Source organism: Panulirus ornatus, chromosome 11, assembly GCF_036320965.1.
Source record: "Panulirus ornatus isolate Po-2019 chromosome 11, ASM3632096v1, whole genome shotgun sequence".
NCBI lineage: Eukaryota > Metazoa > Arthropoda > Malacostraca > Decapoda > Palinuridae > Panulirus > Panulirus ornatus.
In genome coordinates, this window is record NC_092234.1 from 34,913,728 (window position 1) to 34,937,272 (window position 23,545).

The following is a 23,545-nucleotide window of genomic DNA, read 5'->3' on the forward strand; positions in this document are numbered from 1 at the left end:
AAAAGAAAAAAAAATGTATATGTATGTATATATGCATGTGTGGGCGCTTATGTATATACATATGTATGTGGGTGGGTTGGACCATTTTTTTATCTGTTTCTTTGTGCCACCTCGCAAACGCAAAAGACAGCGAATAAGTATAATAATAAGAAATACAAAAAGAAATTATATATATTTATTTATTTTCATTTATTATACTTTGTCGCTGTCTCCCGCGTTAGCAAGGTTGCACAAAGAAACAGACGAAAGAATGGCCCAACCCACCCACATACACATGTATGTACATACATGTCCACACATACACATATACATACCTATACATTTCAACATATACATATATATACATACACAGAGGGGGGGCTGGAAATCCTCCCCTCTCGTTTTTTTTTTTTTTTAATTTTCCAAAAGAAGGAACAGAGAATTGGGCCAGGTGAGGGTATTCCCTAAAAGGCCCAGTCCTCTGTTCTTAACGCTACCTCGCTAATGCGGGAAATGGCGAATAGTTTGAAAGAAAAAAAAAAGAAAAGAGATATACATATATACCCATGTACATAATTCATACTTGTTGCCTTTATTCATTCCTGTCGCCACCCCACCACACATGAAGTGACAACCCCCTCCCCCCGCATGCGCGTGAGGTAGGCCTAGGAAAAGACAACAAAGGCCACATTCATTCACACTCAGTCTCTAGCTGTCATGTACAATGCACCGAAACCACAGCTCCATTTCCACATACAGGCCCCACAAAACTTTCCATGGTTTACCCCAGACACTTCACTTGCCCTGATTCAATCCATTGACAGCACGTCGACCCCAGTATACCACATCGTTCCAATTCACTCTATTCCTTGCACGCCTTTCACCCTGTTATATTTTCAGGCCCCAATTGCTCAAAATCTTTTTCACTCTATCTTTCCTCCTCCACTTTGGTCTCCCACTTCTTGTTCCCTCCACCTCTGACACATATATCCTCTTTGTCAATCTTTCCTCACTCATTCTCTCCATGTGACCAAACCATTTCAAAACACTCTCTTCTGCTCTCTCAACCACACTCTTTTTACAACCACACTGGGACTCACTTACGCTTCCATGGCTCCATTCGCTGCCAAATCCACTTCCAGATATCTAAAACACATTCCTTCCTCCAATTTTCTCTATCCAAACTTACATCCCAAATAACATGTCCGTCAACCCTGCTGGACCTAATAACCTTGCTCTTATTCAGCATTTACTCTCAACTTTCTCATTACACACACGCTTCCAAACTCAGTTACCAGCTTCTGCAATGCCTCACTCAAATCAGCCATCAGAGCTGTATCATGGGCAAACAACTGACTCACTTCCCAGGCCCTCTTATCCCCAACAGACTGCATACTCACCCCTCTCTCCAAAACTCTTGCATTTACCTCCCTAACGACCCCATCCATAAACAAATTAAACAACCATGGGGACATCACACACCCCTGCCACAAACCAACATTCACTGAGAACCAATCACTCTCTTCTCTTTCTACTTATACACATGCCTTACATCCTTGGTAAAACCTTTTCACTGCTTCTAGCAACTTACCTCCCACACCATATACTCTGAAATCCTTCCAAAAAGCATCTCTATCAACCCTATCATATGCCTTCTCCAGATCCATAAATGCTACACACAAATCCATCTGTTTTTTAAGTACTTCTCACATACATTCTTCAAAGCAAACACCTGATCCACACATCCTCTACCACTTCTAAAACCAGACTGCTCTTCCCCAATCTGATGCTCTGTACATGCCTTTACCCTCTCTTTACCTTCCCATATAATTTACCAGGAATACTCAACAAACTTATGCCTCTGTAGTTTGAATACTCATCCTTATCCCCTTTGCCTTTGTACAATGGCACTATGCATGCATTCTGCCAAACCTTTGCCTTTGTACAATGGCACTATGCATGCATTCTGCCAAACCTCAGGCACTTCACCATGGTCCATGCAAACAATGAATATCCTTACCAACAAATCAACAACACAGTCTCCCCCTTTGAAAATAAATTCCACTGCAATACCATCCAAACCCGCTGCATTGCCAGCTTTCATCTGCAAAGCTTCCACTACCTCTTCTCTCTTAACCAAACAATTCTAACTGACCCTCTCACTTCGCACACCATCCCAACCAAAACACCCTGTATCTGCCACTCTCATCAAACACATTTAACAAACCTTCAGAATCTTGTGTGGGGGTGTAGGGTTTAGTCTGTGATATGATAGTTGGGCAGCGGCCACCCAGCAGCGTGGGAATGCTCACTCGGCAGTTGAAGGCAGAAGTCAGACTAAGATAAAGGTGATGACACGCTCTCCTGTGAAAGGACACTTCTTTATAATAGTAATGGTGGATTACCTGTTTCCACTGCACCCTCCTTTCCCTATCAAGAACGACCTTGATCTGCTACTAACTTATGAGTCAAGGACTGAGAAAGGATGTGTGAAAAAGACAAAGAACCAGCAGAAGACTGGTTCCTTTATATACATCTTTCTGTTTCTAAATGGGATGGAGAAAAACAGACTATTCTAAGCCTGTCTTTTTCAGTACCTCACTGCTTTGGAAGGCAAATTTAGGCTACCTGCTCTGCAGACAGTCTGTGAAAGCCTCTGCTGGCAGTTGTACATTATTACTGGTACAATTCTCATTCTTTCCAGAATTAATGTTCTGTCATGCAAGTTTGGAAACCTAGATGTTAACTCAAGTGATGTGCTTTTGAAATGTATGATCTCACTGTTTTTTTCATTCTGTTGGTATAATACCTTCTATACAAGTACCTTTCAAAAGCCACATACATTGCCTATCAAAGACATTTTAATATATTACCAATTTAAGGTAAGATCCACATTTTTCTTTCTGGAAGTAGCTTTATATCATCCAAAACGTTTTAACAATTGCCAAGTAACCTACAGCTCAAGGCAACATTAGAGCAAGATAGTTGGCTGAGGAGAGGCTTTTCTTTAGTATGCTAAGCCTTTCCTTCTTCCTTTTCTGCTTGATGCTATAAGAGCTTTACCCTCATTACTGGATTCACATATAGGGTTCCATTGTCCGTAACATGGACCTGCTTGCTACAGTTTTGTAAATTCATTGTCCTTGGGGAGATACAGAAAAAATTCATTCCCCTAAATGTATTCCACATTGGATTCCTTGGAATCTATGAGATTCCCTCTTCAGCTATTATGCTTCTGGTAATGGGTTGGGCTACCAATCTTCAGTATTCAGGTAGAAAAAGAACTCAGAAATGTATAAAAGTCCTTAGACTTTGACATTTCATATGTGGCAAAAAAAAAAAAAAATGCTGTAGCCAAAACTATTTCATTCTTTTAAAAGGTGTGCACTGTTTGGGTCATCAAACTGTTGCAAATGGTGTTCATGACAAAAGAGAAAGGAGTCACTTGGATCCTTTCTCTGAACGTGAACCCTGAAGGAATCTCACCTCTATGAATACCATCTTGTCAGTTATGGTTCCTCTTACAGCTGATGAGAATATAGGCAGTGGATACCTTTTTTGGATTTGGAACTAAGAAACCAGAGCTATAAAATCCTCCTAAAGTCAGAGGTGAATTATCATCATTTGTGGCACCATACTAGGATACTTGTGCATTTCCTCTTGATCAATTCCAGTGTTACTAGACTACTTTGTTTGGGGTTACGAGCTTTGTATCCAAGTACTGCATTTTTTGATCACCACATTTGGATCTATTCACCCCCTTTTTTGTTTAGAACATGGAAAATATGTGAGATTTAATTACTCCATACTGTTCACATAAGATTCAATTACTCCATACTGTTCACATGTATTCACAGGCATTTTATTCCAGGTTCTGGAATCTTTTTCATCTGTTCCTTAGTATTTGTTTTCTTGGGAATTTTCTGAAAGACTTTTGAATTTTGCTGTCAAGTTATTTGACTTTTAAGCTGCTCTGGGACCCACTTGGTATTTATTTTTCTGGATGCTTTTCTTGAGGACCTTCATTTTGTCTCTGATCCCAAGAGGTAAGATTATCAAAGGTCCATGTTATTTTCATCATGAAAGGTTCCTTCATCAGACATGAGAATCCTTTCCTTTATCAATGCATATCTGAGACTGTCTTCTCCATCACTGAATTTCAAAAGATAGCATATGTGATTTGCATCCCCTTATGTCCCTTTTTCAAGGTCTCCATTTATGGAGTATGTCTTCAGCTTAGTTTTATCTCTACGAATACCTTGAGATCTTCAGAGGTTAACAAGGCTGCCCAGGCTGTTTGAACACTTTCTCTAGAGGTTAGTTTTCATTTGTGTTTTATATCTGGGTTTCATTGAATCAATCAATCATCTTTGTTAGAGCCATGTCAGCAAAGTACTGACTTACTAGCCTTTGATGAAAAAGCCTTTCCTGGAGTACTTTGTGTGAGGAGGGAAGATCATTTAAGGACTATAAGATAAGCCTTGTGTTTGTAGTTGGTCATCTTTTTATGAAGTTTTTCTCTTTCTCTCCACCTCCAGGTGGTTATGCTTTCATTAGCTCATTGGACAACATCCCCATTAAAAAAATAAGTTCTAAAGAATGGAAGACTATTTTTCTCAAAATGGTGTCCCACAAAAAAAAATTTCAATATTCCTTCACATCCCTCTCCTTTAAAACTTCTCTTTTCTGATGGTAGTCACATTGGAGTGGCATCCTTGTCACAGGGATTATGAGCTGGTTAGCTTGATTGGAAAGGTGACCTGGAACAAGCTAGTGCAGCAACCAATGTTTTAAGTGGTTTGCAAGGGGTTAGGGGAGTAAACCCTACCAGAATAAAAAAAAGGGGGGGATGTGTGTGTGTGTGTGTGTGTGTGTGTGTGTGTGTGTGTGTGTGTGTGTGTGTGTGTGTGAAGGCTGCCAGCCCCACAGAGATGAAAAATTCTCATTAGCTTGCAAAACACCACCTGCAGAAATACTCATACTGAAATACTCAATCCATCTCCTCAGTTCATTACTACTGGTTACCACTTCTCTTTTGCCCCTTCACTGGTGTTCCTATTTGATCTCGTTTTTTACACAGTATTTACCTCCTTTCAAAATATCTTATTCACTCTAATGTTTACTGATACTCTTTCATTCCAAATTTCATTTGCTCTCTAATTCAACCCCTTCACTTTCCTTTTAACTTGCAGCTGCTCTCTCTTATACATTCCCCAATCCTTTGTGCTCCTTCCCTGTACGTACCACCTAAATGCCTCTCCTTTTTCTTTCCCTAGCAACTTTACTTCATCCCACCACTCACTACCCTTTCTAATCTGCCCACCTCCCACCTTTTGCATGCCACATGCATCTCTTGCATATGCCAGCAGTTTCCCTAAATAGCACCTATTCCTCACCCAATCCCCTTGCTTCATTTACTGTCACTTTTTGCCATTCTACACTCAATCTCTTCAAGTATCTCTTCAAACAAGTCTCTTTTTCAAGCTCACTTACTCTCACCACTCTCTTCTCACCAAAACTGCTTCCTCTTTTCAAACACCTCTACAAATCCTCATCCTCGCCTCCACAAGAAAGTGATCAGACATCCTACCAGCTGCAACTCTCAACACATCTACATCCAAAAGTCCCTCCTTAACATGCCTATCAATTAATATGTAATCCAATAGTGCCCAATGACCATCTCTAATATTCATATACTTATACTTGTGTATGTCCCTATTTTTAAAGCAGATATTCTCAATCACAACTCCTTTTTCAGCATAAAATTCCACAAGATGTTCATCATTTCCATTTATAATATGAAATACCCCATGCCCCCCAGTTATACCTTAAACTGCTAAATTACTAACAATTGCATTTAACTTACACTTCACTAATACCCAGTCTCTAACATCAAAACTACTGACATACTCATCCAGATGATCCCAAAATACTTGCCTCTTATAATCCGTTTTCTCATGGCAGAGTGCAAAAGCACTAATAATCCACTTTCATTTTCACCCACATCAATCTAAAATTTATTTCCTTACACTCTGTCACACATTCCAACAACTCCTGCTTCAGGAATAGTGCTTGTCTTCATTTGCTCATCTTCTCAGTAACCCCTTACCATATTTCCAAACTATTCTTCCCCTCTACCCTCGAGCTTTGTTTAATTCAGAGCCAGAAGATCCAGGTTTTTTCCTCAAACAGCCTACCTATCTCTCCTCTCTTCTCATCTTGGTTACATCTACACACATTTAGACTACTACACACATCAAAACTACTGACATACTCATCCAGATGATCCCAAAATACTTGCCTCTTATGATCCGTTTTCTCATGGCAGAGTGCAAAAGCACTAATAATCCACTTTCATTTTCACCCACATCAATCTAAAATTTACTTCCTTACACTCTGTCACACATTCCAACAACTCCTGCTTCAGGAATAGTGCTTGTCTTCCTTTGCTCATCTTCTCAGTAACCCCTTACCACATTTCCAAACTATTCTTCCCCTCTACCCTTGAGCTTTGTTTAATTCAGAGCCAGAAGATCCAGGTTTTTTCCTCAAACAGCCTACCTATCTCTCCTCTCTTCTCATCTTGGTTACATCTACACACATTTAGACACCTCAGCCTGCTCTTTCAAAGAGGATGAGCACTCACTGCTTGTCTCCTACTTCTGTTCTTTCTTCTAGCAGGAATACACAATCTATCTACATTTCAGATGCTCGATCCCTCTAGGAACTCACATCAAGGGGGTGGTCACAGCAAAAGAGTCTCCACATGCCTCCCTTGCACACACCATTCCATGCATTCTTCCACCATTACTCTCCCTTCAGTGCTCTTCCGCTCTATTTCCCCATGTCTCAGGTGGTGTTCCTCTTATACCAACCCTTTTCATTGTACTATCATACACTCTCCTTGTAAAATCTCCCATCTTGAGGTGCTAAAATCACCTCAAAGTATCACGTTTCACCTATTCCTCCACTCCACTATTCATTCTCTTTGTATTCCCGGCATATCAAATTTCTCATACACCCCCTCATTTCTTTCTTCATTTTGACTAGTCACACCACATGCTCCTCTCAATTAACTCATTTCCACAGCCTGCATTCTTGATCTCTGTGACTTATTCCATGTTCATGTTTTGTTGCATAGGTCAGGGTGAGGAGGGCTATGCTGTCTCTTAATCCTTTTTTCGGTTCCATACTTACACTTCTACTCTTAATTATTCTATTAAGATCTTACACCCAGCGACTCTTCTACCCTGTTCTGCTCTCTCCCTTGTCTCTCCTTCCATTTCACCAAACTTACCCATGACAGCTGCTAAATACTTAAATTCTGTCACCTCTTCCGGTCTTCCTCACTGTGACATAATTTAGTAAACTTTCTTCTCTCACACTAGATGGCTTTGGGAAATCTATACTTTGACTCATTTCCTTTCAAATACCACTGCTTTACTTTTACTCCGATTTACCTTCAATTGTCTATGCTTACACACATCATAAAACACAATTACAGCCTTCTGCAACTCCTCTTCACTATCTGCAAACAACACCCGATAATCTGCAAACAGATTTGTCACTAACACCAAACCTCACCACCATACTTCATATCTGCCCTCCCCTCTTCCCTAATTTTCTTTCATCTCTCATTTCACTTCATCCATATTAATATCAAAAAGTCACAGTGACATCATACAGCCCTGCCTCACATCCACATGTACACTGCAACTTTCATTCAACTCTCCATCCACTCTTACACCTCATTGGCTCCTCTATAGAAGACTTTCACACAATCCAATAGTTGTCCTACCCTTACATCCAAAATACATCTCATAAAGCTTTCACTTGACTCTATCATATGCTTTCTCCAGATCCATTGCAGTGTCTTACTCTTCACTGGATACTTTTCCAGTCACTTTCTCCACAAAAATTTTATCCACACATCCCCTTTCTTTCCTAAAACCCCTGCTCATCACTTATTCTGCAATTAGTCACTTCCATCCCTCTATCAATCAACACTCTTCCATACACTTTTTCTGATAAACTTAACAGGCTTATTCCCCTATAATTGCTACATACATCCTTAACATCTTTTCTTTTGAATATATGAACAACAGTAGCTATTGCCCAATCCTCAAGCACAACCTTCTGCTTACATGCTAAATCACATATCAATTGTATCCAATATATCACACTTTCTCTTCCATACTTCAACAGTTCAGCTGTAATTCCAGCCACTCTACAAGCCTTTCCTACATTCAACATCATTATTGCCGTTTTCACCTCCCTTCTCGCTATAGGCCCCTACACTTGTATCCTTTTCCTTCCATCCTCCATACTCATGCATGTAACAAATGCTTCACCTCCCATATTCATCAGTTCTTCACATTACACTTTCCATCTTCTTTTCACTTCCTCCTTTTGGTTCAGCAACTCTCCTTCCCTTCTTTTCACAATAATATTTCCACTCTTACATCCACCTCTTTCCTTTTTCACTTCCTTCCAGCATAATTTCTTATTTTCACTAAACTTTTCACTCAACTTTCTTCCAAAATCTTCATCTACTTTCTTTGTTTTCCTCTAACAGCTTCTGAACATTTCACTCACACTTCTTACATTCTTCCTTCCTCCTTTACTGAACTTCTACTGATACCTTCCTATCAAGCAATCACCATATGCCTTTTTCTCCTCTTCCACAGCATTTCTAATCTCATCCATCCATCATGGATTTCCACTTTTATTCTTATATCTCTCAACATTATATTCAACTACTTATTCTACAACTTTTAAGTCTTTCTCTTAACATTTTAAACACCTCATTCATATATGACTGCATTCTTACAATGACTGGACTTTCATCTAAACTTTCTGTCATTTTTCTTACCTTTCTGTCACTTCTTGCATTCTTTCTGATTCATCTTCTTGCTTGCTAACACTTTTGCCTCTCCACTCTTCCTTATGCCATACTTCTACTTCTTCCTGATCCTCACCTCCACAGGAACTGCAAAACTGTCAGAATCTCTGAAAAATCATCTCAAAACTCTAGCATCCAGTACAGCTTCATCCACTGCCACAGTCACTCAAACCCTTTTGTTCTCTTCTATTTGTTCTTTTCCATTATTTTTCATTCAACAATTATCATACATTACCCATTTTGATTTACCAAAGCTAGTGATTTAAAGCTAAAGTTTAGTGTAGGCATAAAGAACTAGCCAGGTGGGATGTGCACACAGAGGTGCAATTATGTTACCATATCCTATGGAGAAAGGCATAAAAATTTACTGAGGAGTAATACTCACATGTTTTCTGAACTGGTTCAATCTCTCTTTTTCCTTGCTTTTGGCCTCTTCCATTGCTTTCTGTTGCTCTGTAAACAACAAAAGGGAAATGCATAAGAAAATCAGTATTATGTAGTGACTAGCTTCTGCACTCTCACAGAGAAGTAAAGGGCAGTCCTATCAAGTAAATGCAACCAAACTCTGGTAAAAAAAAGTTTAGACTACCTTAATAAAGCATCATTATTCCCCCAACAGGCCACAGCCCATAACAGAATGATGAAACAACCATCATGATGGTTGATGAAACAGCTGTCTGTAGGATCTTAAAGTTTTAAAAACAGGACAATCTAACATCACACACTAAGGTATATCATCTGAGGTTCCAACTATACATTTTGTAAAGAAAAATGTAGGAAAAATGCCTAGCAATAATTGGTGGATTAATTAAGAACTCTAAAAAGAAGTCGAGGATAAACCAGTTACTTCTAGTTTTAATATAGATGCTGAAGCTATCATCCCACTAACCAATTTGTGATCTGATATGCATGGGGACAGGGGAAATATGTCCCCCCTCTTTTTTGGTGGTCTGCATAGAAGAACCACTTTGAGTGCATTCAAAAGAACAAATCTACTGTATTTTCCAGGACTTAAGATGCAGTTCAGTGCCTTGGTTAATGTGCTTAGCATCACTGTCTAGTAGAATTACTGGAATTTTTTATTTTCATTTTCATATTCGCCCATTTTTCCCACAATGGTGAGGTAGTGCCAGGAACAGATGTAGAATGCCTTCATTTGATAACACGCACTCTATAGTAGTCATGTAAGGTGCATCAAAGCCAAAACAACTTATCCACACCAGGCCCAAAAGACCTTTCCATGGTTTCCCCGACTACTTCATATGCTCTGGTCCAGGCCATTGACACGTCATCCCTTGTATACCACATGGCTACAATTTGCTCTATCACAAGTGTGTTCAGGCAAGTCCATTTTCATTCCATTCTTCCATCTCCTCCTTGGTTTTCTCCTTTTCCTTGTTCCCTCTATCTCTAACATGTATATCCTCTTAGTCAAACTCTCTTCACACATCCTCTCCATCTGTCCAAACCACTTCAGCATACCCTCTTCAGCTCCCTCATACATACTCTCCTTACTACCACACCTCTCTCTCTTATTTCTTAATTGATCAACCCCCTTCACACCACATAGAATCCCCAAACTTTTCATCTTCGACACATCCACCCTCTTCTGTACTTGTTTATCTAGGGCCCTCTATACAACACTGAACTACTTACTATACCATCAGACATACCCATCTTTGCCATCATAGACAATGACCTCTCTCTCCACCCACTCCTCAAAGCATCAAAGATCTGAGCCCCTTTAGCCACCCTGTGGCTCACTTCAGTTTACATGATTCCATTTGCTGCCATGTCCACTTTTAGGTATCTAAAATCTTCCAGTTCTTTCAGATTCTTTCCAATGAACCTTTCCAATTAACCTGTCTCTGAGCACTACTTAATCTGACAACCTTGTTTTATTCTCATTTACTCTCAAACTTTCTCCTTTTTCACACTCTTCCAAACTTAAGACTCTAGCTTCTGCAATTTTTTCTTTACTCTGCCAGCAATGCTGTGTCATCATTAAAAAACTAACTCATCTCCCAGGCCCCCCTCACTCCAGACAGACTACAGACCAGCCCACCAACAAGACCCTTGTATTCACCTCCCTCACCACATAACCATAAACAAATTAAACATATATCCATGCTGCAGATCCATAATTGCCTGGAACCACCTAGCTCTCTGTCTTGCTGTTGCACATCTCTTAGTCTTAGCAATTTCTTAAATGCAGCTTTCACTTTTGAGAAGTGACTGATACCCTTGCTAGTATGTGGGGAGATCTTTTTGAATTTCATTGTTGACAAAGCTTTTGCATTGTTAAGGCAGCTTCATATGCAAGGCTAGTCAGTAAGCTGAGTAAACAGAGCCTAAGCAACACTACATGCCCATCTTGTTTTAGCCTTCATCTTGTATGTTCTGCTTTTGGTGTGAGACAGGAGAATACTTTCCTTCCTTTTTGTTTTAATAGTGAATACATTAATTGATTTTTTCATTTATCTATAATAACACCAAAACTAATTTCTATGAAAGAGTTCTGGTGTTACCTAAGACCTTTCTCTTGGCTCCTGCAGCCTAAAGCTGTGCTACTTTCAGTAGCAGGGAAAAGTAAACTCCTTTGGAGTGAGAAGTTCTTTGATGAGGCTGTACTCCCAATGATTGATCCTCATCTAAGATGAGTTTTCACTCGCAGTGTAACTTCAAGGAGGTGGAGTTCAGTATAATTGTACATTACTGTTGGGAACTCACACCTTAACAAATTATGTAAACATACATTTGATAAGGGGGTGACTGTGTTGTTGACTGGTTGATGAGGATTTGGCTCATGGTGAAGTGCCTAAGGATTGGCAGAATGCATGCATAGTGCCATTGTACAAAGGAAAAAGGGGATAAAGATGAGTGTTCAAATTACATAGGTATAAGTTGTTGAGTATTCCTGGGAAATTATATGGGAGGGTATTGATTGAGAGGGTGAAGGCATGTACAGAGCATCAGATTGGGAAAGAGCAGTGTGGTTTCAGAAATGGTAGAGGATGTGTGGATCAGGTGTTTGCTTTGAAGAATGTATGTGATAAATACTCAGAAAAACAAATGGATTTGTATGTAGCATTTATGGATCTGGAGAAGGCATATGATAGAGTCGATAGAGATGCTCTGTGGAAGGAATTAGGAGTATATGGTGTGGGAGGCAAGTTGCTAGAAGCAATAAAAGGTTTTTATCAAAGATGTAAGGCAGGTGTACAAGTAGGAAGAGAGGAAAGTGATTGGTTCTCAGTGAATGTCAGTTTGCGGCAAGGGTGCGTGATGTCTCCATGGTTGTTTAATTTGCTTATGGATGGGGTTGTTAGGGGGGTGAATGCAAGAGTTTTGGAGAGAGGGGCAAGTATGAAGTCTGTTGTTGTGGATGAGAGGGCATGGGAAGTGAGTCAGTTGTTGTTCGCTGATGATACAGTGCTGGTGGCTGATTTGGGTGAGAAATTGAGTTTGGTAAAATGTCTGAAAGAAGAAAGCTGAGAGTAAATGTGAATAAGAGCAAGGTTATTAGGTACAGTAGGGTTGAGGGACAAGTCAATTGAGAGGTAAGTTTGAATGGAGAAAAACTGGAGGAAGTGAAGTGTTTTAGATATCTGGGAGTGGATTTGGCAGCAGATGGAACCATGGAAGCAGAAGTGAGTCATAGGGCGGGGGAGGGGGCGAAGATTCTGGGAGCATTGAAAAATGTGTGGAAGGTGAGAACATTATCTCGGAAAGCAAAAATGGGTATGTTTGAAGGAATAGTGGTTCCAACAATGTTATATGGTTGCTAGGCATGGGCTATAGATAGGGTTGTGTGGAGGAGGGTGGATGTGTCGGAAATGAGATGTTTTGAGGACAATATGTGGTGTGAGGTGGTTTGATCGAGTAAGTAATGAAAGGGTAAGAGAGATGTGTGGTAATAAGAAGAGTGTGGTTGAGAGAGCAGAGAAGGGTGTATTGAAATGGTTAGGTCACATGGTGAGATTGTGAGGAGAGATTGAAAAAAAATGATAGGTGCCAGAGGTGGAGGGAATGAGAAGTGGGAGACCAAATTGGAGGTGGAAGGGCGGAGTGAAAAAGATTATGAGCGATTGGGACCTGAACATGCAGGAGGGTGAAAGGCATGCAAGGAATAGAGTGAATTGGAACGATGTGGTATACCAGAGTCGACATGCTGTCAATGGATTGAACCAGGGCATGTGAAGCGTCTGGGGTAAACCATGGAAAGTTTTGTGGGGCCTGGATGAGGAAAGGGAGCTGTGGTTTCAGTGCATTACAGATGACAGCTAGAGACTGAGTGTGAACGAATGTGGCCTTAGTTGTCCTTTCCTGGCGCTACCTCGCGTGTGTACGGGGTTGTCATTTCATGTATGGTGGGGTGGCGCCGGGAATGAATGAAGGCAGCAGGTATGAATTATGTACATGTGTATATATGTATCTGTCTGCGTATGTATATGTATGTATACGTTGAAATGCATAGGTATGTATATGTGCGTGTGTGGACATGTATGTATGTACATGTGTATGTGGGTGGGTTGGGTCATTCTTTCGTCTGTTTCCTTGCGCTACCTCGCTAATGCGGGAAACATCTGATATTCATGTATTGTAAAGTGGCAGATATAGGGTGTTTTGGTCAAGGTAGTGTGCAAAGTGAGAGGGTTAGGGAGAATGATTTGGTAAACAGAGAAGAGGTAGTGAAAGCTTTGCGGAAGATGTAACCTGGCAAGGCTGCAGGTTTGGATGGTATTGATGTGGAATCTATTAAAAAAAGGTGGTGACTGTGTAGTTCACTGGTTGGTAAGGATTTTCAATCTATGTATGGTTCATGGTGAAGTGCCTGAGAAATGGCAGAATGCATGCATAGTGCCATTGTACAAAGGCAAAGGGGATAAAGGTGAGTGTTCAAATTACAGAGGCATAAGTTTGTTGAGTATTACTGGGAAATTATATGGTTGGGTATTGACTGAAAGGGTCAAGGCATGTACAGAGCATCAGATTGGGGAAGAGTAGTGTGGTTTCAGAAGTGGTAGAGGATGTGTGGATCAAGTGTTTGCTTTGAAGAATGTATGTGAGAAATACTTAGAAAACAGATGGATTTGTATGTAGCATTTATGGATCTGGAGAAGGCATATGACAGAGTTGATAGAGATGCTCTATGGAAGGTATTAAGGTAAGTTGCTAGAAGCAGTGAAAAGTTTTTATCAAGGATGTAAGGCATGTGTACAAGTAGGAAGAGAGAAAAGTGATTGGTTTCCAGTGAATGTCGGTTTGCGGCATGGGTGCGTGATGTCTCCATGGTTGATTAATTTGTTAATGGATAAGGTTGTTAGGGAGGTGAACACAAGAGTTTTGAAGAAAGGGGCAAGTATGTAGTCGGTTGTGGATGAGAGGGTTTGGGAAGTGAGTCAGTTGTTCACTGATGATACAGCGCTGGTGGCTGATTTGTGTGAGTAACTGCAGAAGTTGGTGACTGAGTTTGGTAAAGTGTGTGAAAGAAAGCTGAGAGTAAATGTGAATAAGAGCTTCACATGCCCTGGTTCAGTCCATTGATGGCACATCAACCCCAGCATACCACATTGTTCCAATTCACTCTATTCTTTGCAAGCCTCACACCTTCCTGTATGTTCAAATCCCAATTGCTCAAAATCTTTTTCACTCCATCCTTCCACCTCCAATTTGGTCTCCCACTTCTTGTTCCGTCTACCTCTGACACATATATTCTTTTTGTCAATCTTGCCCCTCTCATTCCCTCCATATGTCCAAACCATTTCAATACACCCTCTTCTGCTCTCTCAACCACACGCTTTTTATTACCACACATCTCTCTTACCCTTTCATTACTTACTTGATCAAACCACCTCACACCGCATATTGTCCTCAAACATTTCATTTCCTACATATCCACCCTCCTCTGTACAACCCTACCTATAGCCCATGCCTCGTACCCATACAGCATTGTTGGAACCATTATTCCTTCAAAACATACCCATTTTTGCTCTCCGAGATAATGCTTTCTACTTCCACAAATCCTTCATTGCTCCCAGAACCTTTGCCCCCTCCCCCAATCTGTGACTCACCTCTGCATCCATGGTTCCATCTGCTGCTAAGTCCAATCATCAGCGAAAAACAACTGACTCACTTCTCAGGCCCTCTCATCCAGAAAAGACTGCACACTCGGCCCTCTCATTCACAACAGACTGCAAACTCGCCCCTCTCTCCAAAACTCTTGCATCTACCTCCCTAACCACCCCATCCATAAATAAATTGAACAACTATGGGGACATCAAACACCCCTGCCGCAAACTGACATTCACAGGGAACCAATCACTTTCCTCTCTTCCTACTCATACAAATGCCTTACATCCTTGGTAAAAACTTTTTACTGCTTCTAGTAACTTGCCTCCCACACCATAAACTCTTAAAACTTTCCACAAATCATCTCTATCAACCCTTCTCCAGATCCATAAATGCTATATACAAATCCATTTGTTTTTCTAAGTATATCTCACATATATTCTTCAAAGCAAACACCTGATCCAAATATCCTCTACCACTTCTGAAATCACACAGCTCTTCCCCAGTCTGATGCTCTGTACATGCCTTTACCCGCTCAATCAATTTCCTCTCGTATAATTTCCCAGGAATACTCAACAAACTTATGCCTCTGTAGTTCAAACACTCACCTTTATCACCTTTGCCTTTGTACAATGGCACTATGATGGCATTCTGCCAATCCTCACACACTTCATCATGATCCATACATGCACTGAATATCCTTACCAACCAATCAACAACACAGTCAACCCCTTTTTTTAAATAAATTCCACTGCAATACCATCCAAACCCGCCACCCTGCTGGCTTTCATCTTCCGCAAAGCTTTCACTACCTCTTCTCTCTTAACTAAACCATTCTCCCTGACCCTCTCACTTTGTCAGTGAGGTAGCACCAAGAAACAAACGAAGAATGGCCCAACCGCACATATACACATATATATACATAAATGCCCACATAAGCACATATACATATATATACATACATACACATGTACATATTCATACTTGCTTGCCTTCATCCATTCCTGTCGCTACCCCGCCCCACAGGAAACAGCATCGCTACCCCCTGGGGATAGGGGAGAAAGCATACTTCCCACGTATTTCCTGTGTGATGTAAAAGGCGAGGGAGCAGGGGCTTTGGAAATCCTCCCCTCCGGTGTTTAATTTTCCAAAAGAAAGAACAGAGAAGGGACCAAGTGACGATTCTTCCTCTTAGTCTCAGTCCTCTGTTCTTAACGCTACCTTGCTAACACGGGAAATGGCAAATGTGTATGAAAAAATATACATATATGTTACCACACTGTTTACATAGGATAGAAACCAAAGCCACAACTTGTAACAATACATGTCAAGAGATTGGCCTAAACTAAAAAAAAATCCTGCAAAGAATAATGCTACTTTTATGATTCCTGGCATTCCTATTAGTCAGCTTCAGGTTTTCAAGGTTGAAAAAACCTTGATTATAGATAAAAACTGAAATGGTGACGAACATAACACCTGGTTTACAGAACATAATAAGATTATGTTAGATTCAAGTGCAAGCAATGAAAGTCTTATATATTGCTTATATAATGTGGAGAGAAAGAGTGAGAAAAGATTGACAAAGAGGATATATGTGTCAGAGGTGAAGGGAACAAGGAGAAGCAGAAGACCACACTGGAGGTAGAAGGATGGAGTGGAAAAGATTTTGAGCAATTGGGGCCTGAACATACAGGAGGGTGAGAGGTGTAAAAGGAATAGCGTGAATTGGAACAATGTGGTATTCTGGGGTCAGCATGCTGTCACTGGACTGAACCAGGGCATGTGAAACGTCTGGGGTAAACCATGGAAAGGTCTGTGGGGCCTGGATGTGGATAGGAAAGTGTGGTTTCGGTGCATTATACATGACAGGTAGAAACTGAGTGCAAAGGAATGAGGCCTTTTTGTCTGTTTTCCTCGCGCTACCACGCTGAAGCAGTGGGTAGCGATGGTTTCTTGTGGGACAGGGTGGCGCCAGGAATAAATGACAGTAAGCATGAATATGTACAAGTGTATATATGTATATGTCTGTGTATGTGTATGTACATGTATGTATACATGATATGTATACATTGATATGTGTGGTGGGGTGGCCGCGGGAATGGATGAAGGCAGCATGTATGAATATGTACATGTATATATGTATGTCTGTGTATGTATAAGTGCGTATACGTTGAAGTGTATAGGTATGTATATGTGAGTGTGTGGGCGTTTACATATATAGATGTGTATGTGGATGGGTCGGGCCATTCTTTCTTCTGTTTCCTTGCACTACCTTGCTAATGTGGAGACAATGAAAAAGTATGATAAAGAAAAAATAAAAAATAATTGATATGTATATGTATGTATATGTGTATGTATGGGCGTTCATGTATATGTATATGTGTATATGAGAGGATGAGCCATTCTCTGTCTGTTTTCTGGCACTACCTTGCTGATGCTAATGTGGGAGACAGTGACAAAGTATAACAAATAAATAAATGAATATAATAAATATTATATTCATTCATTTTATCATACTTAGTTGCTGTCTCCTGCCTTAGCAAGGTACCACAAGGAAACAGATGAAAGAATGGGCCCAACCCACCCACATACACATGTATACATATAAATGCCCACACATGCACATATACATACCTATACACTTCAATGTATACATACATATACATACACAGATATATACATATATACACATGTACATATTCATACTTGCTGCCTTCATCCATTCCTACTGCCACCCCACCACACATGAAATAGCATCCCCCTCCCCCGTGCACGCACGAGGTAGCACTAGGAAAAGACAACAAATGCCACATTTGCTCACACTCAGTCTCTAGCTGTCATGTGTAATGCATCGAAATCACAGCTCCCTTTCCACACCTATGGAATAAATATAATATGTATATATATATTTTTTTATACATTTGGAATAAATATGATATGTATATATATATTTTTTCATACATATTCGCCATTTCCTGAATTAGCAAGGTAGCGTTAAGAACAGAGGATTGAGCCTTATTGGGAATATCCTCACTTGGCCCTTTCAGGTGTTCATTCATTCTAGGGGGTAGATAACCAAACTTACAAGATTACAGATTTAAAATAATCCTATAAAAGTCACATGAAAAACAGGTTTTGTTCAGGACATGAGGGATTCAGGCTCCATGGGTAAGCTTTCATTGTGAGGTGGTCTAGAAAGTGTAAGCATCACTACAACTCATCCTACATTGTTGGCCAGAGAAAGGATTAATGTAATGGCAAGAAAGGTTAACAAATTACTCCAGCAGTTATTTCTGATTTATCAATGTAATCAAAATCAAAATGATCTAGAAATTTTGAATGAAATAGTTGATACTCACACAAATATGCATGCAAATAACCTTTCAACAAGACGCAAGTATCACGACCAGCAAAGTGCTTATCTCAAAAACACCACTTAAAGAACTTAAATATGTAGTTTTCTTTCTTCTGATGAAATAATGTACTATTCTCATTATTAGTCCTCTTACTGCTGCATACTTATGGCCAATCTATTCCAGAGTAGGGCATTTATGAAAAATGAGGAAAGCTATTTTCCATAGTCTGACTGATACTAAACAGAATACATATTCCTAAATGTCATGAAATTAATAACATCTACCGAAAGGTATTGAACCTTTCATCAGCTCATTGATGTATGACAGAGACTATGCATTGCTGTCTGGTAGGGGTTCCTAATATTCTTCATTTCCTTACCACTAGTGTCCCTCTCAAGCCCTACAGCTCTGTCTAATCATTATCTTTTGATAGTTCAATCAGTTAAACTAAATCTATTTCATTCAATTATTCCATTTAGTCAAGGGTATCTTGAAATACTGAAGAAGCATGATACTGTCATGATCAACATCTTAATAAAGTGACCAGCACACACTAAATATGTAAGCCTTCTGGAAAATAACACTATGTGGGTATTAATCAAGTTGGTTATATCTTACTGGAAATATTTCCTGTGGGTGCAGAGACTAAAATTCATTAACGACATATGAGCCAGCTTCAATGAAAGGGTTAGGAGTAACCATATCTAGTCGATAACTGATCTCAACAACTTTTCCATCCCCCTTAAATCAATGCAAGCTAAAGTTACAGGGTGATTATCAATTCATCTCTTTTATAAGTCTGGAGACCACTAACAGTACCAGGAAAAACAGATGGAAAATGATTATCAGTATTCCAGTGACTCCAGTACAGTGATAATGCAACATCTGATTCTGCTTCTGGATCTGGAGGTGAGGACATAATCTGGGTTTCAGGCAATATCCTTTGATATTAAGGAGACCTGCTTGATAACGTTTCAAACATTCTTGAAAACATAAGCTGCCTCTACCTTTAGGCAACTGGCTGATCAGCCAAGATACTTAATTTCTCTTAAACATGAACCAGAAGCAAAAAAAATTCCTTTAGAGTCAAATAAATTCCAGAATTTGACAAATCAGGTCCATAAGCATTAGACTCCTCAGAGATCTGTCATCTGATTCAAGCCAAAATGACTTTAATGGCTGAGAGAATTATTACTGAGTTTGCACTCCCCAGCACCTCAATTGTAAGCATGTATCAATAGCTTTGAACATATGGGTTTATAAGAACCAATTAAATGAGTCATCCCAAAATATGATAATCATTAATCCTATTGTCACTTAACAGAGTTTTCAAAAGCTGTTTCTAATCTTTTTCATCTTATGGCATTTCTTTCACCAAAAATCACTTTGTGAAAACAAGTCATCATGTCCATAATTTCTAGGAGAGACAGTGCACAGTAGATGAAAAGTACTCAGTCTTCTTAAATATGAATAATGCATCCAGGCAAGGCCAAGAATTGCTTTCACCTTCAAAAGCACCATTAAACATCTTGCTTGTATGGACAACTTAAGAAACTGAGCACATGGGTGGCAGTGCAGTTCGTGGAGGGATAAACAAAAATGTCTACTTGAATGCCAAGTGAACTCACAGGAATAGTTAATTTCAAGGTCTATATTGCTGTATGTCCTCACATTGGTTGATCAAATTTTTGCCTGCACAATCTATGAGGAATGTAAGGAATGGTTTTGGTGAAATGGAATAAAAGTAAAATGTTTTCTCTAAAAATCTACTATGTTTAAGTAACAATACTTAAAAATACTTTGTTCAGTAAGGTCCTAACTCACTGAAAGTCTCAACTTCCTGCTCCATAGTAAAATCAGTGTGGAGTATTCACTTGTTGTAAACAACTATTACTCGTGACATTCCAGATTCAGGCCACACACCATTATCTTGTACATTATCTCATACAATTTTTACTTTTCCAAAAGCAGAAACAGAAAAGGGGGCCAAGTGAGGATTTTTCCTCTTAGGCTCAGTCCTCTGTTCTTAACACTACGTCACTAATACGGGAAATGGCATATATGTATGAAAAACAATAAAAAATACTTTATAAAATGTTTTTTTACCTCTTGCACCTTTCTCTTGACCTCCTGCCTCTTTCTTTTATACATCTCCCACTCATTTGCATTATTTCCCTGCAAAAATCGTCCAAATGCCTCTCTCTTCTCATTCACTACTAATCTTACTTCTTCATCCCACCACTCACTACCCTTTCTAATCTGCCCACCTCCCACGCTTCTCATGCCACAAGCATCTTTTGCGCAAGCCATCACTGCTTCCCTAAATACATCCCATTCCTCCCCCATTCCCTTTACCTCCTTTGTTCTCACCTTTTTCCATTCTGTACTCAGTCTCTCCTGGTACTTCCCCACACAAGTCTCCTTCCCAAGCTCACTTACTTGTTAAAGTTTAGGGAGAATAAAAAGAGGTTTTGGAAGGAGGTAAAGTGCATAAGACAAGGGAACAAATCGGAACTTCAGTGAAGGGGGCTAATGGGGAGGTGATAACAAGTAAAAGTCATGTGAGAAGGAGATGGAGTGAGTATTTTGAAGGTTTGTTGAATGTGTTTGATGATAGAGTGGCAGATATAGGCTGTTTTGGTCGAGGTGGTGTGCAAAGTGAGAGGGTTAGGGAAAATGATTTGGTAAACAGAGAAGAGGTAGTAAAAGCTTTGTGGAAGATGAAAGCCGGCAAGGCAGTGGGTTTGGATGGTATTGCAGTGGAATTTATTAAAAAAGGAGGTGACTGTATTGTTGACTGGTAGGTGAGGTTATTTAATGTATGTATGATTCATGGTGAGATGCCTGAGGATTGGCAGAATGCTTGCATAGTGCCATTGTACAAAGGCAAAAGGGATAAGAGTGAGTGCTCAAATTACAGAGGTATAAGTTTTTTGATTATTCCTGGGAAATTATATGGGAGGGTATTGATTGAGAGGGTGAAAGCATGTACAGAGCATCAGATTGGGGAAGAGCAGTGTGGTTTCAGGAGTGGTAGAGGATGTGTGGATCAGGTGTTTGCTTTGAAGAATGTAAGAAAAATACTTAGAAAAACAAATGGATTTGTATGTAGCATTTATGTAATCTGGAGAAGGCATATGATAGAGTTGATAGAGATGCTCTGTGGAAGGTATTAAGAATATATGGTGTGGTAGGCAAGTTGTTAGAAGCAGTGAAAAGTTATTATCGAGGATGTAAGGCATGTGTACGTGTAGGAAGAGAGGAAAGTGATTGGTTCTCAGTCAATGTAGGTTTGTGGCAGGGGTGTGTGATGTCTCCATGGTTGTTTAATTTGTTTATGGATGGGGTTGTTAGGGAGGTGAATGCAAGAGTTTTGGAAAGACGTGCAAGTATGCAGTCTGTTGTGGATGAGAGAGCTTGGGAAGTGAGTCAGTTGTTGTTCGCTGATGATACAGCGCTGGTGGCTGATTCATGTGAGAAACTGCAGAAGCTGGTGACTGAGTTTGGTAAAGTGTGTGAAAGAAGAAAGTTGAGAGTAATTGTGAATAACAGCAAGGTTATTAGGTACAGAAGGGTTGAGGGTCAAGTCAACTGGGAGGTAAGTTTGAATGGAGAAAAACTGGAGGAAGAAGTCTTTTAGATATCTGGGAGTGGATTTGGCAGCGGATTGAACCAATGAAGCGGAAGTGAATCATAGGGTGGAGGAGGGGGCGAAAATTCTGGGAGCCTTGAAGAATGTGTGGAATCGAGAACATTATCTTGGAAAGCAAAAATGGGTATGTTTGAAGGAATAGTGGTTCCAACGATGTTGTATGGTTGCGAGATATAGGCTATGGATAGAGTTGTGTGCAGGAGGGTGGATGTGCTGGAAATGAGATGTTTGAGGACAATATGTGGTGTGAGGTGGTTTGATCAAGTAAGTAATAATAACTTCTCCTCGTTCCCTCCACCTCTGACACATATATCCTCTTGGTCAATCTTTCCTCACTCATTCTCTCCATGTCACCAAACCACTTCAAAACACCCTCTTCTGCTCTCAACCACACTGTTTTTATTACCACACATCTCTCTTACCTTATTATTATTTACTCGATCAATCCACCTCACACCACGTTGTCCTCAAACATCTCATTTCCATCATATCCACCCTCCTCTGCACAACTCTATCTATAGCCCACACCTCACAACCATATGACATTGTTGCAACCACTATTCCTTCAAACATATCCATTTTTGCTTTCTGAGATAATGTTCTCGACTTCCACACATTCTTCAACACACCCAGAACTTTTGCCCCCTCCCCCACCTTATGATTCACTTCCACTTCCATGGTTCCATCAGCTGCCAAATCCACTCCCAGATATCTAAAACACTTTACTTCCTCCAGTTTTTGTCCATTCAAACTTACCTCCCAATTGACTTGTCCCTCAACCCTACTGTACCTAATAACCTTGCTCTTGTTCACATTTACTCTCAGGTTTCTTCTTTCACACACTTTACCAAACTCAGTCATCAGCTTCTGCAGTTTCTTACATGAATCAGCAAATAACAACTGACTCACTTCCCAAGCTCTGATCCACAACAGACTGCATACTTGCCCCTCTTTCCAAAACTCTTGCATTCACCTCCCTAACAACCCCATCCATAAACAAATTAAACAACCATGGAGACATCACACACCCCTGCCACAAACCTACATTGACTGAGAACCAATCACTTTCCTCTCTTCCTACACATACACATGCCTCACATCCTCGATAAAAACTTTTCACTGCTTCTAACAACTTGCCTCCCACACCATATATTCTTAATACCTTCCACAGAGCATCTCTATCACCTCTATCATATACCTTCTCCAGATCCATAAATGCTACATACAAATCCATTTGTTTTTCTAAGTATTTATCACATACATTCTTCAAAGCAAACACCTGATCCACACATCCTCTACCACTTCTCAAACCACACTGCTCTTCCCCAATCTGATGCTCTGTACATGCTTGACCCTCTCAATCAATACCCTCCCGTATAATTTTCCCAGGAACACTCAACAAACTTATACCTCTGTAATTTAAGCACTCACTTTTATCCCCTTTGCCCTTGTACAATGGCACTATGCAAGCATTCCACCAATCCTCAGGCACCTCACCATGAGTCATGCATACATTAAATAACCTCACCAACCAGTCAACAATACAGTCATCCCCTTTTTAAATAAATTCCACTGCAATACAAT

General features: G+C 40.1%; 1 protein-coding gene across 2 annotated transcripts in view; it reads right to left on the reverse strand.

Moving 5' to 3' along the window:
• The window catches only part of LOC139751397 (sperm-associated antigen 7 homolog), a 76,410-nt gene that overhangs the window by 47,066 nt on the left and 5,799 nt on the right, over positions 1-23,545 (reverse strand). For both annotated transcript variants that reach the window (XM_071666780.1, XM_071666781.1), the window contains exon 2: positions 9,267-9,334. In XM_071666780.1, the coding sequence (XP_071522881.1) occupies positions 9,267-9,334 (68 nt within the window). The remainder of the gene's footprint in view (positions 1-9,266; positions 9,335-23,545) is intronic.